Raw genomic sequence first — 20,014 nt, forward strand, 5'->3', positions numbered from 1 at the left:
CTGGCTCTAAATCAAGGCTAAAGTGGCTGGTTGAGAATAAGTCATTCTTCCAGCACAAGTTCTACAGAGGCATGTATGCTGATGATGACAATGATAATTCTAATAGGTATCATTTCTTGAGTGTCTCCTACCAGCCAGGCACAACGCTAAGTACCCTACATATTCTATTTAATTCTACTGAAAACCCAGTGGGCCAGGTGTTATTATTATTCTGATTTTACAGATGAAGAAAAGTGAGCTGCAGAGGGGTAACATAACTTGCTTGGATCATAAAGTTAGTTAGTATGAGAGTTTGAGTTATTCCAGGTCGGTCTGACTCTAAAGTCTATCAGTATAGTACCTGCCTGCCTTTTGCCAGGCACAGTGCAAGACCCTGGAGATACAATGACCAGTAAGACACAAATGAGTCCTGGGACCAGGGCTTCTCCTATAGTGAAATAACTATAGAGCTGTAATTGCTAAAAAGCCCTGATTGAAAGCCACAAAAGCTGCCAAATTCTCAGGATAAACCCAAACTGAAAGCAGCAGAGCACAGCCTCTCATCTCAGGAGGAACTGGGGGGGCCAGGACTGCCTCTGGAATGGTCTTTCCCCCAAATTCTCCCCACCTGTGGTCAAAGTGTGGCTGGGAAATCAATTCAGATTAGGGGCTGCCAAATTAAGAGGGAAGCGATAGTCACATTTAGCATGGATGAATGCAGGCCACGGGCTCTTGCTGGGCTGGAGGGGAAGAGAAAGAAAACCTATAGATAGCCCTTGACTCTGTGACTTTAGTAACAAAAAGGTTTTTTCCATTTCTGTCTTTAAATCCATGTTGGAGGCAAATCATGTATTTGAATGCCATAGGTTTTGACTCAAGATGTCTAAAACACTGGGACAGAAGTAGTGTGAGGTGGGACTTCAAATTTTGACCTTATATTTTGTCACGAATAGAGCAAACACTGCCAATGGCAAAATGAAATGTTTACAGAACCAGTCTGTTTTTCAATGCTGTCACTTTTGTGGCTCAATTCTTTGGCTTAAAATTTCACTAAAACTAGAACGCTGTATGTTAGCATGTCAGTAATTCTCTATGCTATGACTGTCTTGTATTTTCATGCAATGTCCTCATCTTCACCATCTAGGTAAAAATCTGGTTTCCTTAATCATTTTTAAGAAGCCAGGACTGAGTGCATCCTTTTGATTTGGGAAGGGCAAATAACCCAAATAATTACTCAGTAATTATTATTTCAAAAAACTTAGATCCCCAAAGTTGAGGTCACCCACCTGAAGTTCTGCGTGTTCTTTCAGGAGTCGGTCGTATTCTTTTGAAAGTTGCTCTGATTGCATTCTCATTGTCATCACATCATTCTGTGCCTTAGAGAGGGCTAGAAAACATGGAATAGAATTTTTAAATTTTTATTTTGAAATAATTTTAAATTTACAGAAAAGTTGCAAGACTTAAATAGAAAACTCCTTTGTAGCTCTTGCTCAAATTCACCAACTGTTAAGATGTGGTACATTTGTCACTGTATTTTCTCTCCACACACGCACAATTATTTTCTTGAACCATTTGAGTATAAGTTACAGACTTCATGCCCCTTTACTCCTTAATACTTGTGTATTTCCTAAGAACAAAGGTGTTCTCTAACATAACCACAGCATCGTTAGCAAATGTAGGCAATTTAACATCAATATAATACTTTTTATCTAACCTACCATTCATGTTCCAATCTTGGCTACTGTCCCAATTATGTCCTTTCTATCATTTTTTTCGAGTCTAGATCCAGCCCTAGATCAAAGATTAACATTAAATTGTCATGTTTCTTTGGTTTCCTTTAATCTGAAATAGTTCCTCAGCCTTCCCCCTGCATTCCTCTCCCCTTTCGCAACACTGACATTTCAAAGAATACAGGTCATTTTTTTTTAAATGGAATGTTTTTCATTTTGGTTTTGTCTGATGTTTCCTCATGATTAAATTCAGGTTATGCATCCGACTTACATACAAATATGACATAAGTGATGCTGAATGTCTGTCAAGGTATCACAATCAGAGGCCAATCTGCCTCTCACGGGTTTTTCCATTTTAAACTTATTTTCTTCCTTATAACTAAGAAGCAGTATGTGGGAAGACGAGACTATGTAAGTATCTTGCTCCTTGTCAAAACTTTCCCCTTATAGTTAGCATCCACTGATAATTCTTGCCTAAACCAATCTTTATTGTGATGGTTGCACAATGGTGATTTTCCAACTTCACCATTTCATCCACATTTATCAGTCAGCATTCTACTATAAACAAGGGCCTACCTTTCTTATCCATCCATCCAACTATCTATTAATTCATATATCATCAGTATGAACTCATAAGTTCTTACTTTTTCAACAGTTTATAATTCATTATTATACTTAATTCCTCCCAGATACTGTCAGGCTGCCTCTTACATCTTCTGACTAGGCCCCTATCATTTTTTGAGTACTCTACTTTCTGGCATAAGATGTTCTAGGCTCTTCCTAACTTTTCCCTGATTCATCCTGGATTCAAGCATTACAGTGTAGAATTTATTAGAAGGGTATGCTTTTGAAAAAAATTGAGGGAGAAAAAAATATTTTATCATTCTCACCAAGGGATGATTGGCCATATTTCCTTCAAAGCAAAGATAATCACTTTCTTATACAAAGTTGAAAACTATAGGGGTGTGTGACACTTAAAGGCTTTACCTCAATATGACACACAAAAATGGCTCTATATTAGCCTCTGTCTACCAAGGAGCTACAGTCTAAGACAGAAGATTAGATAGAAGTTTAAAAAATATACATATATGTCATAAACATTTAAGTCAGCACATTATGGAGAAGTTAGTGAGCAAATGTATAGAAAGGAAGATCAGCACAAGATGGACTGGAAAAATTCTGGGACTCTTGAACGAACTCTACATATAATTCTGCATATGTAGTCTTAAGAAATTCTGCATTTGTAAATCTTTTAGGGTAGAAGTTTTAGTAAAAGAAAGTGGGATTTATAAATTAATAGTCACTTTTTAGGCACAATGGAATGAAATTATAGGCTCTATTTATAAACAATCTGGTTACCTTTCCTCTTGAAAAGCCACCATATGGGCATTTTTATATATAAGTCACTTTCAACTAAAGTGGCTTTTGTATAAGCACTTTCTAGACAATGTTGTCAAATTAAACTCCTATACTGTAGAACATTTACTGGACAATGCAGATGTATAACATCTGTGTTGTGTAATATGGCAGCCACTAGCCAAAAGCAGCTATTAAGCACTTGAAATGTGGTTAGTGTAACTGAAAAACTGAATTTTAAATTATACTTAATTTAATTTTTAAACATATTTTAATTAATTAATTAATTAATTAATTTGGAGAGTGCAAGGGGGGCAGAGGGAGAGAGAGAATCTCAAGCAGATTCCATGCTGAGTGCAGAGCCTGTTGCGGGACTTGATCTCAGGACCCTGAGATCATGACCTGAGCTGAAATCAAGAGTTGGATGCTTAACCAACTGAGTCACCCAGGTGCCCCAATTATACTTAATTATAATTAAATTTTGCTTTAAATAGCCATGTGTAGCTAGTGGGTAGCCATACTGGATAGCTCTACATTATGACTTCCTCCATGTTACTTTTATAGAACTGTAACTCTAAGTTAGGTATTAAAGGCTAAATTTAACAAATTTAATGTGCCACTTGGTAAAAGTATAGGTTAGGTATGGAAGAGAGATTTTTGATACTGGTTAGATTTCACTGGAACCACAGCCACAGCATGAAGATTTATTTATTTATTTTTTTTAAAGATTTTATTTATTTTTTTGACAGAGACATAGTGAGAGCAGGAACACAAGCAGGGGGAGTGGGAGAGGGAGAAACAGGCTTCCTGTGGAGTAGGGAGCCCGATGTGGGACTCGATGCCAGGACCCTGGGATCATGACCTGAGCCAAAGGCAGACGCTTAACAACTGAGCCACCCAGGCGCCCAGCATGAAGATTTATTTATTAGTCTTCAATCTGGGTTATCTATAAGGCATTTCCTAGAGCCTACTTGAAAATATGAAACACAGTGTTAATTTCAAGACCTTACCAAAAATGTTTAAAAGCCTGGATTTCTGGTATGTAAAAAACAAAGAAGATTCTACAACTTAGTAATATCTGACTAGCCTACAATGGTGGTCCAACATGGGTCCAAGAGGCTCCTGCCAGAAAGGAAGATCCTGAGCTTACCTCCTCCCATGGACAACAAATCTATAACCACAAGTGGAATAATTCCCTCTGAAGGGGACCTAGAAACTGGATGAACAGACCCTCTACAACAAGGGACAGCACTGAGATGGGTAGAAGGAGCAGAGATATAGTCTCACTAAGGAAAAAAGCCACATTCTAGGAGTGGCATTCTATGATACAGAGGGATCTCAAAGATAATGAACATTTTCCTGAGGAGTAAGAGATTTGAACTCCACATTAGGTATGCAAACCCTCAGATCCTGCACAGAAGAGACAAGCCTCCAAAATATCTGGCTTTGCAAACCAATAGGGAATATGTTCATGAAAAAGAATTGCAGGGGGGGGGGAAAAATCCTCTTAAAGAGTTCTAATGTAGACTTACTTGACCCAGAAATAAGCACAAAAACACCAGATCAAAATTACATGGACTACAGGTGAAGGAGACCCACTCACTAAACTTGAAATGCCTGCCGGAGAGACAGGAGGTAGCTGGGCCTCTCCTTGGGCCTTAGACACTGGCGGAAGCCATTTCTGCTGTCTTGTTCTGCTGTGCTGATTGGCACTGGCGGACACCATTCTGGAATCCGCCCTGTAGACTGCTAATGTCGGGGGGGTACAAACCACTGGTGTCTTGGTCAGTTCTGCTCACTAGTACATCTATAGCTGTCAAGGTCAGGTATGCAGCCAGGTGGGCTGGAAGCCAGACCCACCTACCAAGGTGCCCATGGCAGTACCGCCCTGTCACATCAGGAGGTTACATGCAGCCCACATGGGGGACACCCCAGGAGCACCTGGTTCTGGTGACCAGAGGAGATTGTACTTCTGGGCCCCGTAGGACATCTCCTACATAAGGCCACTCCTTCAAGACTGAGAAATATATGTTGTGATGGACACTGGGTATTGTATGTAAGTGTTGAATCACTGGATTCTAAACCTGAAATTAATATTGCACTGTACGTTAACTAAGTAGAATTTAAATAAAAACTTCAAAAAGAAAAAGAAAAAAAAGACTGGGAAATGTAGTTGAACTACCTAATACCTAAAAACAAAGACAGAGTTAGGCCAAATGAGAAGAAAGAGAAATGTGTTCCAAACAAAAGAGTAAGATAAAACCTCAGAAAAAGAACTAAATGAAAGGGAGTTAAGCAATCAACCCGATAGAGAGTTCAAAGTAATGGTCATAAAGATGCTTATCAAACTCTGGAGAAGACTAAGTGAATACAAAGTGAGAACTTCAACAAGAGAAAATATAAGAAAGTACCAATCAGAGCTGAAGAATACAGTAACAGAAATAAAAAAAATACACGAGAGGGGATAAACAGAAGATTTGATAATACGGAAGAAAAGATTAGTGATCTGGGTAATGAAAATCACCCAAACTGCGGTGCCTGGGTGGCTCAGTCAGTTAGGCATCCGACTCTTGATTTTGGCTCAGGTCATGATCTCAGGGTTGGGAAATTGAGCCCTGCATTGGGCTCTGCACCGGGCATGGAGCCTGTATGAGATTCTCTCTCTCCCTCAGTCCCTAACTGCCCTCCCAACCCTGCTCGTGTGTTCTCTCACTCTCTCAAAAAAAAAAAAAATCCCCCAAATGGAACAGAAAAAGAAAGAAAAAATAAAGAAAAAGAAAACAGAGAAGAAAAGAAGAAAAAGAAAAAAAAAAAGGAATTTAAAAATGAGGATAGTTTAAGGGACCACTGGGACAACATTGAGTACTAACATTCACATTATAGAGGTCCCAGAAGGAGAAGAGAAAGAGAAAGGGGCATAAAACTTATTTAAAGAAATCACAGCTGAAAAATTCCCTAAGCTGAGGACCTTCCCAGGTCTAAGAAGCACAGCTCCCAAACAAGATGAACTCAAAAGAGATCTATACCAAGACACATTATAAATAAAATGTCAAAAACTAAAGATAAAGAATCTTAAAAGTAGCAAGAGAAAAGCAATTAATTGCATATAAGGGGATCCCCATAAGGCAATGAGCTGATTTTTCAGCAGCAACTTTGCAGACTAGCAGAGAGTGGCACAATATATTCACAGTGCTGAAATGAGAAAACATAACCAAGAATACTCTAACTGGCAATGTTATCATTCAGAATTGGAGGGGAAATACAAAGTTTCCCAGCCAAATAAAAGTTAAAGGAGTTCACCACTACTAAACCAGCTTTACAAAAAATATTAAAAGGATTTCTTTAAGAGGAAAAGAAAAGGCCATAATTAGAACTAAGATAATATATGAAAGAAAAAAATCTCACTGGTAAAGGTAAACATATAGTGAAGGTAGTAGATCAACCACCACTTATAAAGCTAGTATGAAGGTTAAAAGACAAAAGTAGTAAATAAACTATAACTACAATAATTAGTTAAATAAAAGGATGTAAAACATGATGTCAAAAACAAAATACTGGGGGTGGGGAGAGTAAAAATGTAGTGTTTTTAGAATTTGTTCAAGCTTAAGTGATCATCAATTTAAAATAAACTGCTATGTACACAGATTGTTATACATGAATCTCACAGTAACCACAAATCAAAAACCTGTATTAGATACACAAAAAATAAAGAGAAAGGAATCCAAACATAACACTAAAAAAAGTTATCATGTCACAAGGGAAAAGAGCAAGAAGAAAGGAACAAAGAACTACAAAACCATTAAACAATTTTTAAAATGGCAGTAAGTACATACCGATGAATAATTACTTTAAATATAAATTAACTAAATGCTCCAATCAAGACATAGGTGGCTGAATGGATTAAAAAACAAGACTCATCTATATGTTGCCTACAAGAGACTCACTTCACATCTAAACACACACACAGACTGAAAGTGACAGGACGGGAAAATGTATTTCATGCAAATGGAAATGAAAAGAAAACTGGGGTAGCAATACTTTTATCAGACACAACAGACTTTATTTTTTATTTTATTATTATTTTTTATTTAGAGAAAGAGAGCACAAAAGCGGGGGAGAGGGAGGGGCCAAGGGAGAGGGAGAGAATTTTATTTTATTTTATTTTATTTTTTGCGGGGGAGAATTTTAAGTAGACTCTGCACTGAGCACAGAGCCTGATATGGTCTTAAATGACACATTAGATCAGATCAACTTAATATATACAGAGCATTCCATCCAAAACCAGCAGAATACACATTGTTTTCAAGTATACATGGAACATTCTCCAGGACAGATTACATGTTAGGCCACAAAAGAAGTCTCAATACAATTTTTTTAAAGATTTTATTTATTTGAAAGAGAGAGAGAGACAGAGAAAGACAGAGGGCGAGCAAGCACGAGCTGGGGTCGGGGGAGGAGGAGCAGAGGGAGAAGCAGATTCCCTGCTGAGCAGGGAGCCTGATGCAGGGCTTGATCCCAGGACTCTGAGACCATGACCTGAGCTAAAGGCAGACGTTTAACCAACTGACTCACCTAGGCACCCCAGAAGTCTCAATAAATTTAAGAAGGCTGAAATCATATCAAGAATCTTTTCTGACCACAACGGTATAAAAGTAGAAATACATTACAAGAAAAAAAAACTGGAAAAAGCACAATACATGGAAGCTAAATAACATGCTACTAAACAACCAACAGGTCAATGAAGAAGTCAAAGAGGAAATAAAAAAATACTTGAGACAAATGAAAAGGGAAATACAACATTCCAAAATCTACAGGATGCAGCAGAAGCAATTCTAAGAGGGAAGTTTATAGTGATACAGGCCTCCCTCAAAAAAAAACAAGAAAAATTTAAGGGAACTAGGAAAAAAAGAACAAACATAGCCCAAAGTTAGTAGAAGGAAGAAAATAATAAAGATCAGAGTGCAATTAGTGTAAGAGAGACTAAATAAGCAATAGAAAAGATCCATGAAACTGAAAGCTGGTTCTTTGAACAGATAAACAGGATTGATAAACCTTTACCCAGACTTATCAAGAAAAAATAAGAGAAGACTCAAATAAAACCAGAAGTGAAAGAGGAGAAGTTATAAACAATACTACAGAAATACAAAGGATTATAAAAGACCACTATGAAAAATTATATGCCAACAAACTGGCCAACCTAGAAGAAATGGATAAATTCCTATAAACATACAATCTTCCATGACTGAATCAGAAATAGAAAATCTGAAAAAAAAAAAAAAAAAAAAAAAACAACAGAAAATCTGAATAGACCACTTACTAGTAATAAAATTATACTAATAAAACTCCCAACAAATTAAAATACAGGACACCAGACAGTTTCACAGGTGAATTCTATCAAACATTTAAAGAAGAGTTAATACCTATCCTTCTCAAACTATTCCAAAAAAAAAAAAAAAGGATGAAAAACTTCCAAATTCATCCTATGAGGCTAGCACTACCCTAGTACCAAAACCCAAGACACTACAAGAAAAAAAAAAAGAAAATTAGAGGCCAATATTCCTAGTGGATGGAAAAACCCTCACCAAAATATTAGCAAACTGAATTCAACGATACTTTAAGTGATCATACACCATGATCAAGTAGGATTTATTCTAGGGATGCAAGGATGGTTCAATATCTGAAATCAATCAATGTGATACACCACATTAACAAAATGAAGAATAAAAATCATATGATCCTCTCAATAGATGGAGAAAAAGCATTTGACAAAATTCAACATCCATTTAGGATAAAACTCTCAACAAAGTGGATACAAAGAGAATGCACCTAAACATAATAAAGGTCATATATGACAAACCCAGAGCTAACATCACACTCAACAGTGAAAAGCTGAAAGCTTTCTTCTAAGATCAGGAACATGACAAGGATACCCGTTCTCACCACTTTTATTCAACATAGTATTGGAAATCCTAGCCATAGCAATTAAGCAAGAAAAAGAAAGAAAAGGCATTTAAATTGGAAAGGAAAAAGTAAACTATCACTATTTACAGGTGACATGATACTATATATAGAAAACATTCAAGCCTCTATGAAAAAACTATATATAGAACTACCATATGATGAAGTAATCCACTTCTAGGTATTATCCAAAGAAAATGAAAACACTATTTTGAAAAGACAAAAGCACCCCTATGTTCACTGCAGAATTATTTATAATAGCCCAAATTTGGAAGCAACCTACTGTCCATCAATAGATGACTGGATAAAAAAAATGTGGTGTATATATTTACAATGGAACATTACACAGCCATAAGAATGAAATGTTGCCATTTGCAACATATATGGATCTGGAGGGTATTATGCTAAGTAAAATAAGTTAGAGAAAGGAAAATACCATATAATTTCACTCATAGGTGGAATCTAAAAAACAAATAAACAAAACAAAACAAAAACAGAGAACAAACTGATGGTTGCCAGAGGTGAGGGGTGGGTGGGAGAGATGGATGAAAAAGTTGAAGGGGATTAAAAGGTACAATCGTCCAGTTATAAAATAAAGAAGATGTGGGGATGTAATGTGCAGCATAGGGAATATAGTCAATAATACTGTAACAACTTTGTATGGTGGTAGATGGTAGAACTAGACTTGCTGTGGTGACTGTTCTATAATGTATATAAATATCAATTCACCATGTTGTACATCTGAAACTCATACAATATTGTATGTCAATTATTCTTAAAAATAAAGAATATTGGCCAGGAGCTTGTATTGAATAGGAGTTGATCTTAATGTTAAAAATGATTTATACTTAAATTTCTGAGATGAAGGAATTATTTGGGAAATTCAATAAATCTTAGATACCAATTCATTAGTTCCTTATTTAAAGATATGAACTGTTAGGAGATAGAATGAGTCAGGAGGTCCTACATATCTATAAAAGAAGATGGAAAACCACTTTGCAGACTATCCAGAAATTTCTCCTGATCACTACTGGTATGAAGGTATGGCAAAACAAATGCAGGCAAATCTTATTTTTCTGGCACTTATCAAGCCAAGGTATGAGCTGTGTTTCCTATTTTGTTTTGTATCTCAGTAGATATTAGTAAACCTAATGATTACTATCTTATTTAATTCACTCCAATTAAGAGAGGCTGTTATTGTCTAGGAGCCTTTTGGACTGTTTCCCAGTCCTTTCTCTATCTCTTGTTTTATAAAAATTATAATATTCTGTTTTGGATGCCTTCCACCTCCTTCTGGAACTGCCTTCGTGACTAAGGGATTATATAAACTTGTTATCTGACATTTGCATATGCTTATTTCATCTTGAGCCATTTTATTTTGGAAGCAGCATTTATAGGAAAGACATTATTAAACAAGGAGGCTTGAGGTGATATATCTACGTCACTATTTCAATTTTCTCATCTGCAAAAAATGAGTTGCTATCACTCGCTGGTGGCTTTATGGGAGTGCTGAGATATTTCATGAGAATACTGGCCAGATTCAGTTAGAAGCCTGGTTATGTCCTAGTCACTAGGAACTTTCTGAGGCACACACATCATTTACTAATATAGAGAATAACCCCAATTGATATTACAGTGAGATGTAGTAAGCCAAAATGTTTGTGTAAAATATTTGTGTAAAATGACATGTAAGCAAACCAACAATATTTGTAGTTTTACAAGTGGCAAACTTACATTAATGGAGCTGTTTGCACAGTGGGAGAAGCTGGTTAGCCTAATGCACTGTGTAGATGTATCACTATGATTTCTACCTGAGATAACAGGAACCACCAGCTAAGCTCTGCCAGGGAATGGAAGAGAACATTCTAGAGGCATTAGCAAGACAGCTAAAGTTGGCTGTTGTACAACAGGTATAAGGATTGCAACACAGGAAACTATTTTTAATTTGAAAATTTTCCATACATCTAGGGTTGGTTTCTTTCAGTTTATTTGGTTCTATTTTTGGGACCTTGAGAGTGAGATATATTGGAGTATTTAATGCTTAATCCTCACATGTACTATTCTTTTGCCAGTGGTCAGTGACTGGACTGTTAATCTACAGCAATGCTTCCAAGACACTTGGTTCAGTAAGGAACATAAATTGTGGTTTTAATTATATTATAGTTACTTTTTTGGGTATGTGCCTATATTGTCAGGTACACGTAGATCAGATCTGTTTTATTCATCACTTCAATTATCACCCACATTCTTTTAACCTTATATCCATCTGTTGATAAGCTTTGTTGATTCTACTTCCTTTATATATCATCAGTCCATCCACTCTACTCTGTTACCAGTGCCCTCATCTCTAGTTTAGATTGCTAAAATGGATTTCTCATCTAGTTTCCTGGCTATTCTAATTCACTGCCCACAGTATTGTCAAAGTGATTGCCCCTCCGCCTAAATGCCTTTCAACAGTGCCCCCGGAATGTGAACTTATGAACATGAGGCGCTTCCTGATGGGTCCTAGGTTTTCTGTCTCCCTTTCACCACTGCCGCTGTCTTATGCTCCAGAAACAGTTAGCTCCTTGTATTTCAAAAGTGCCGTACTCTTTTAGTTATATGCTGCTCATTTTGTTAAAACATCTTTGCTCATCTTTCACCTCCCTGTCTCACTCATTTGTTTCCATTTCCTCTCGCTAGTTAACATTTATCCTTCAAAATGTCAAGAAATTGTCCTTGATCTCCACTGTTGGCTTCTACATCATCTGGAGCTCACCTCAATTATAGCACCCACCATGCTGAAGTGTAGCTATGTTCCCACTAGACTGTGGACTACTCAGGAAACAGAACTGTGTCTTGTCTCTCTGTTCTGAGAACCCAGCACACAGAAGGTACTTAAAATATGTTCCTTGAAGGAAGGAAAAAAATGGATAAATGAAAAGTCTAAGCTCTAAGCATCTGAAAAATTCACTTGTGTGTAACCAGTTCATTTCCTGAGATTGTGATAAATGCCAGGTAAACAATGAAGTATCACTCTGTTCACCTGATAGGAATCTTGGCTGCAACTGAAAACAATTATATCTTTAATCAAAAAACAAAACATTCATTCCAATAATGGAATGAATAGTAATGGGGATGAAAGGTATAGCATAGGAAATATAGTCACTGGTATTATAATAGCACTGCATGATGAACAGATGATAGCTACACTCGTGGTGACAGCATAAGGTGTACAGTTGTCAAATCATTATGTTGCACCCTTGAAAATGATGTAACATTGTGTGTCAACTATACTTCAGCTAAGAAAATATTCTGGATAGCTGGAGAGTCACAGAGCAAACAGACCATTTTAAAATATTTTGATAAAAATATAATCATGTTACAAATATCTCATGTTAAGTCAAAATTAAAAACAAAAACCAAACAGTATTACAGAATCTCGTTCAATTAAAAAACAAAACAAAACCAAAAACACTGACTCTAGGAATGGGGCTGGATATATGCAAGATAAACCTAGAGCATCTTGTAGTGTCAGATAATAAGGAAGTACTCAAAAAATGAAAATAAAACAAACAAAAAACCCCCACAATAATGGGGATATGTCAAAGGGACGTGGAAGCCAAATGAAAGAGCTCTCGATGGCTAGAGCTGAAACAACAAAAATAATAGAAGTGTTAAACTGCAATCCAAAGTATAAGATGAATACCCACAAGTCATAAATAAATGTAGAAAGAAATAAATAGGGGTAAACAGACAAATCTCTGCAGAAGAGTTCCAAATAATTTATATAGACACTCCACCCTCAAGGAGAGTAACCATTTTTCTAAAGATTTATATTTGAGAGAGAGAGAGAGAGAGAGAGAGAATACATGTACGTGCAAGCGGGGAGAGGAGCAGAGAAAGAGGGAGAGAGAGAATTTCAAGCTGACTTCATGATGAGCATGGAGCCCCACTTGGCGCTTGATCCCACAACCCCAAGATCATGACCTGAGCCAAAACCAAGAGTCAAGACGCTCAACCGACTGAGCCACCTAGGCGCCCCATAGAGTAATGATTTCTTAAATGTGAGCTATGACTTCCTTCTAAAAAGTGCATTATGGAAAGAGGGAATAAAAAAGGTAACTTTACAGTAGAGAACCCTGACAAACACTACCAAAGTCAGGTGATCAAGGTCAATCCCAGTAGTGATAAATCGTGTTGGTGTGTTCTCTTGATGTAATGTGATGAGAGTGGCACTTGACCTCTGTGATTTTCCTCTCATATCCCACAACCCTAGTCTAACCACAAGATAGACATCAGATAAATGCCAACAATATTCTACAAAATACCTGATCACTACTTCCCCAAACTGTCAGAAGTCATCAAAAATAAGGCAAGTCTGAGAAGTTATTACAGCCAAGAGGAGCCTAAGGGGACATAACTATCAAGTGTGCTGTTGTATCCTGAATGAGATCCTGGAAAGGGAAAAAAAAAATCAGGTGAAAACTAAGGAAATCTGAATAAACTAGGGAATTTAGTCAATAATAATGTATCAAGACTGGTTCATTAATTGTATAAACGTACCACATTAATGCAAGACATCAATAATAGGGGAAATGGGAGTATGGGGTACATGAGAATTCTCTGTACTATCTTACCAATTTTTCTGTAAATCTAAACTGTTTTAACATAAAAAATTTATTTAAAAAAAGTACAAGGGGAACACAACAAAACAAAACACTATGCATACAGGATCAGATATAACAACATTCATTAGGCTATAAGTACCATCTAAGTAAGAACCTATCAAATAGGATATGCCTGGGGCGCCTGGGTGGCTCAATTGGTTAAGCGACTGCCTTTGGCTCAGGTCATGATCCTGGAGTCCCTGGATCGAGTCCCGCATCGGGCTCCCTGCTCGGCAGGGAGCCTGCTTCTCCCTCTGACCCTCTCCCCTCTCATGTGCTCTCTCTCTCTCATTCTCTCTGTCTCAAATAAATAAAATCTTTAAAAAAAAAAAAAATAGGATATGCCTGATTCCTTTGTTCTAAACAAAGAAAAATTTAGTTAAAATTTTCTTTTGTAAAAAATCTTTATATGTTTTTCAATTATGTATTATAGTATGTATTAAAAAACAAACAAGGACCAAGTGGTAATATTTTAAAAAGTCAGTGAGCGAGCAGTATGAAGGTGAATAAAGGAAAAGCAGATATTCTAGTAAAGAAGCATGAGCTTAATACATTAAATATTTAAAATCAGAGTTCATAAGAAGAGTTGTTACACAATCATATATTAGGGTCAATATATAGAAGGGTGGTGAGAAATAAACTCCTTAACAGTGATGGCAAATCCTTCCCATTGCATCAAGATTATGAGGAAAGGGGCACCTGGGTGGCTCAGACAGTTAAGCATCCAACTCTTAATTTCAGCTCAGGTCACAATCTCAGGGTCATGAGATCGAGCCCTGTGTTGGGCTCTGCACTCAGCATGGAGACTGCTTGAGATTCTCTCTCCCTCTGCCTCTGCCCCTCCCTGCATGCTCTCTCTCAAAATAAATAAATACAATCTTAAAAAAGATAGTATGAGGAAGGAGATTTTTCTTCTGGTCTCTAACTGCTGAGGTTCCTGTTGTTCATGACATAAAAGAGGAAGCTGTTACACAGATGAAACTGTCCCAAGACAAGGGAGTTACTTATTCATCTATCCATTCAAAAACTTCCTAGGCAGCAGGCATTTTTCTGAGTGCTGAGTGAAAAGATAGCTAAGGTCTCTGTTCTCATAAAAGCCATTTGCTAATCTGGAAGGAAGACACACGATACAGAGACCACCCAAGTACTAAGTGTCACGCAGAAGTTCAGACAGATCGCTGGCAGAGTGAGTGACTGGATGACTACAAGAGACTGGGCAGTCAGGAAGAGTTTCTCTAGAGTGGTGGAATTTAAGCAACCATCAGTGCTGTCTGCTGAGAGAGCCTATAAATAATGATGACCCGGTAGGAATGGGCACATCCAGGATCCAGATCCTATTTTCTAAATCCCCTTTTCTGCTTAAAGGAACCAAGGCTCATTGGGGAAATGGTTGATTCAAGGGCTGGAGAAGGAAAAGTGTAAGGTGAGCTTGGAATGTCTCATTATACCAGAAACTGAGTGCTTACAGAATGGGGAAATGACAAAATGATATGAGACCCCACCTGAAAAGACTCTGACTGCCAATTCTGAGACAATTTGAACAAAAAGCATAATGCTCATAATGGATTCTAACTGACTGAAAGAATTAAAGAAACAAATAAATAACTAGGGGATAAAGGAAGACTCCTCCTTATCACAGAATGGCATCTAACAGATGTAGAAGGAATAAGGGAATTAGGAAATAAACATTTGGAAAATATCCAAATAATAAGTGAGAGAATATTACAAAGAGAGTGAGAGAAAAAGAGAAGGCAAATGTAAAGTGTAACTGAGTGAAGGGTACAGAGGAATTTCTTCGTATTATTCTTGCATCTTTCCCGTGAGTCTGAAATTATGCCTGAATAAAAAGTTAAAAGGAAAAAAAGAAATCTGGTTATGAAGTAGAGCAGAGAAATGGGGGCAGTAACTGGAGGACTATGAGACGAAGGGAGGTATCTGTTTTTGTTCTGTTGGGTAGGAGATCCCAGAGGATGTTCGCAGGGTGACAGAAGTGCAGGAGTAACTGCAGAAACAAAGTCCTGGAGACTGGGATCCATAGCACTAGATGAGGGATGGAAACTTAATCCACGGGAACCTATGAACCCAGCTGCAGGAGGACGGTAGTTTGGTGGTGAGAAGATGAAGTTTTTGTCTGATTAATTCTTTGCGCCCGATGAAAGAGGGTGAACTTAGAATTTCAAAGTGCAATGAGATCTGATAGTTCTGGAGAGTGGAAAGGAGATTTTAGAGAAGTGCAATAGGACTGTCATGCATGTTGAGGGCCTACAGAATTTAGTGACCGTTTATTTAAAGCAAAAAATTGGTCCCCTCAGCAATGCTGACATGTTTGGGAGCAGGTGCCAAGTAGGTGAAGATGGGACCATTAACCAGGGCTAGGTCCTAGAGAGAGCCAGGGAGTAGAGGAGGAAGGGAGGAGGGAGGAGGGAGGAGGTAAGGAGATGAAGGAGATGAGTAGTTAGCAAGAACATAATTAGGATAAACCATGAAATCGGAACTGGGTAAGGAGGGAAGAGAGGGCACCAAAGTCAGTGTTTGGAACAAGAGCTGCATACTGGGGACACAGAGCTGACTTAGACGTGGCCCTGGCCTTCAGAGCACTTATCATCTAGTAAGAAAGACAAATGAATAAAAAGGACATTTCTACAGAGCGCACTATCACATAAGCAACCATGCCGCAATATGGCGGCCCACAAGGTGGCCCCTCAGTCCAGATGGAAGGGAGTTTCAGGGAGGCTTCATGGCAATGCTGGAGCTGAAGGATGAGCGTAAGCTATCAAGAGTGAAGGATTAAGGAAGGAGATCTGCAGTCCTGGGCAAAGGGGAGAAGTAGGGAAACACCACTGTAAGGAGAACTCCCAACTACGATATTTAATGGAGTAGGAGTATAATATTTAGATTGGACAAGGCTGGGCGACAGAACTGGAGATGATGGTGGGGGCCAGATCACAGAAGATTATGTGTGTCATCCTGGAGAGCTGCAAAGGTGACAGGCACCAAGAAAGAGTTTTAAATAGCGCAGAGGCATAATCAGATCTTTGGTGTTGAAAAACTATTCTGGTGGAAATATGAAGAAGCCAAACGAAAGGCACAAAGACTAAACGGGGACATGCTTTACAAGCTGCATGTTCTGCAGGAGGAGGATTAAGACATTTCTGGAATGGAAACAAAGCTGCACAACTAATTATATCACAGAGTCAACATTAATAAATAAAACCAAATATAGATCTACTTTTCTCCTGCACAGAACAAAGGGAAAAAATGAATGATTACTTTGCACATATGAGTGCCTGCCCATACATTCTGGGCTACTGGGAATATGGGTGAGGTTCACAGGTAAAGTGGTTTTGGGTTTTAGAAAAGACACGGACTTAAGGTGTGTAGATATTTAGAAGTTTACTGGTACTCGGCCAGGGAACTTGATAAACAAGCTTTCTAATTTAATAAATAAAATCAGCCCCACTGCATGTGCTGTTAGCAAGAAGAACATCAATAAATGCATAAAGACTTCCTCAATTAATCTTAGTTAGGTTGTTTAAATGCTTAAGAAAACAATTTTGGATCTGTCATTTAGCAAAGAATAATTATAAACTATATTAATATGCTGACTTTCCACTTAAAAATCGGGATGTACATTTTAGGCAAAGCACTGTGTAAGTACAGATTATACAACCTGCTTTGAAAAGGGTACACTTTCTAAAGCAATTTCAGGTGTAAGCAGAAGAAATACATGACATCTAGAAGAATTATCAATCCATCATATATGAGAATTGAAGGAGTCAGTTTGCGGGCTGTAAACAAAGAACTAGCTTTACTATACATAAGTATATATAATCTCTTAAGTTATCTGATCAATATTCAACAAGCAAATTAGGTACACGCCAAATTTTATAACAATATTGATGGCGGAAGCAATTTTTTTCAGCATCACCTCATTTACACTGAAAAAGATACTCTTCTTTATTTGAAGACCTTAAATATGGGTTCCCAAACTATTTCTATAAAGGACCAGATAGTAAATATTTTTTCTGTGCCATGAACTCTGTCTAGTCTACTCTACTCTGTAGTCATAGAAAATATGTGAACGAATAAATGTGGCTTTGTTCCAATAAAGTTTAATCTATAAAAACAAGGCAGCAGGCAGGATTTGGCACGTTTGCTGGCCCTTGTCCTAAAACAACACTTGTGTTATCAGTTTCTTTTTAACTATAAATTTACTCAGAACTATAGGGTCCAGATCCTACTGAAAATTTTAAGAAACCTCCTAAAAAGTTTCCCATTTTAACTCTATCAATTTTCCTTATAGAAAGAACAAAGGCTATCCAGACAGGGGGTTTGCAGTGAGATTTAATTTTAGAAAGAAAAGGTTTTTTCCCCCTCCCTTAATTTTCTAGCAATCTAGCTGATTGCTTTATTCAGGAACCTGAAAAGGGGATAATTTGGAGAGGATGACAAATTTAATTTTGGATAGGTTGATCTGAGACTCTGGGTGGATTTTCACATGGAAATGCCCCCATCAGGCAACCTCTAAAGCAAAAACTCTTTTTTCTTAAAAAAAAAAAAAAAAAAAGAGACTTTATTTTTAAGTAATCTCTATACCCAGCGTGGGGCTAGAACTCACAATCCCGAGATCAAGAGTCACGTGCTCTACCGAGTCAGCCAGGCGCCCCTAAAGCAAAAACTCATGCTCCAGCTTCGAAAGCAAAAACAAATCCATCTTACTGGTGTTCATCACCCAGAAACACTGGCATTTAAAACACCCTGGGCCCAACTAATACCTTTCCAAGACACCCACAGAAAAGAACAGAGCTATTATTTTACTTCACGTTTTGTAAACCAACCCCAGATTTAATTAGCAAATGAACAACTCAAACATCTAACACTGCATGTTATACCATTGATCAGACTCTGAAAGGTCTTTTTCTCTTTTTCAATATAGACGCTTGTGAAAGATTTTACCTTTAATTTGATTGCCTTTTCATTATGATATACAAAAAAGGCAGTATTATACGGATTTGGAAAGTAAGATAGTGTCAGAAAAATTCTCTCTTAACTTAAGGAAAAGGTTTTAAATTAGTTTCGACAATAATTTTTAGGTTGAAAATTCAGGTATAAACTTTTCTTTTTAAAACGCTTCAGCATTCCTTGTTTAAATTGGAAACTTTTCTGATAGAAATAATAACAACAACAATAATGGTAAAGCCTAGCAATTTACTAAATTTGAACACAAACCAGGCACTGGGCTGTGTGCTTTATATGCAATGACTCCATGAAGAACTACAGCTTAGAGTTAAGTATCTTCCCCAAGGTCACAGAGAGGCTATTACAACAAAAGCTGGTCTCAAATGAAGTATGAGTAACTTTAAACTGCATTTCCAAATATCAGATGCTTTTAGTATCTTCAAACAAACGGTGCAAGAGAATTCTTAAATAAAGACATTTACACATTTGAGAGCTATTTTATTCTTTCTTCTCTATCTAAATCTCTGTCCACAAATTATTTGGTGAAAGACTGTTTCTGGCTCTACATTTTCTTGCTAAAAACCTGCTGCTGTCTCTGGACTTATTTTAGAATAAATGGTGGACTTGTAAGCATGGTACTCATGGTCCCTAGATCTTGTCTCAGATTCCCTGCCAGCCTCATCATGCCCACTCCATAAACCCAGCCATAAACCCTTCTCTTAGGCATAATGGACTTTAATCCTTGGATCATGTGCGTTCCTGAGGCTAGGGGAAGACACGGCCGTCTCTGCTTCTGAGATCTCTCTCATCCCTGAGACCAAGCTCAAATACCTCCCCCATGAAATTTTCAACTCTGCCAGTAAGAATTCATCACTTTCTCCTCTGTGCTACCACAGCCCTTTGAGTTTCCCTTGCCCCAAATTCCTGTTATCAGTGAATTTATCTACTGTTCTTATTAGAGATCCTTGAAGACAGGGATGACAATGCATTCGCCTTGGTATCCCTCCCAGCATCCAGCACGATACTTTGTATATGGCAGGTACACAGGAAAAGTTCATAAATGGAATGGAGCAAAGACTCCATGCTGCTAAAACCGCTTGAATATGTAACCCTGGAGGAACATGTGGCCATCTGTAGAATCTCAAACCCCAGGAACTGACCCTATAAAAACTGTTGAGGGGTATTGGTTCATGAAGGTTGTGGGGACCTCTATGAAGCAGAAGAATGTGCTATTAATCTAGTGTAGAGGGCAAAGCAAGTTCCAGGAAAATCACTTGAAGACTTCTCGAAATGAAATACAAACCTTCAGAAGAGTTTACCTCAACAGCAATCTCCTGCCAATAATTGAGAAGAAAATGAAACAAGATGGGGAAGGAGGAAGTG

General features: G+C 37.6%; 1 protein-coding gene across 2 annotated transcripts in view; it reads right to left on the bottom strand.

Annotated features, from left to right (window-relative positions):
- The window catches only part of BCAP29 (B cell receptor associated protein 29), a 48,287-nt gene that overhangs the window by 5,279 nt on the left and 22,994 nt on the right, over window positions 1-20,014 (bottom strand). For both annotated transcript variants that reach the window (XM_078060021.1, XM_078060022.1), the window contains exon 7: window positions 1,266-1,366. In XM_078060021.1, the coding sequence (XP_077916147.1) occupies window positions 1,266-1,366 (101 nt within the window). The remainder of the gene's footprint in view (window positions 1-1,265; window positions 1,367-20,014) is intronic.

This window comes from Halichoerus grypus, chromosome 12, assembly GCF_964656455.1.
Source record: "Halichoerus grypus chromosome 12, mHalGry1.hap1.1, whole genome shotgun sequence".
Taxonomy (NCBI): domain Eukaryota; kingdom Metazoa; phylum Chordata; class Mammalia; order Carnivora; family Phocidae; genus Halichoerus; species Halichoerus grypus.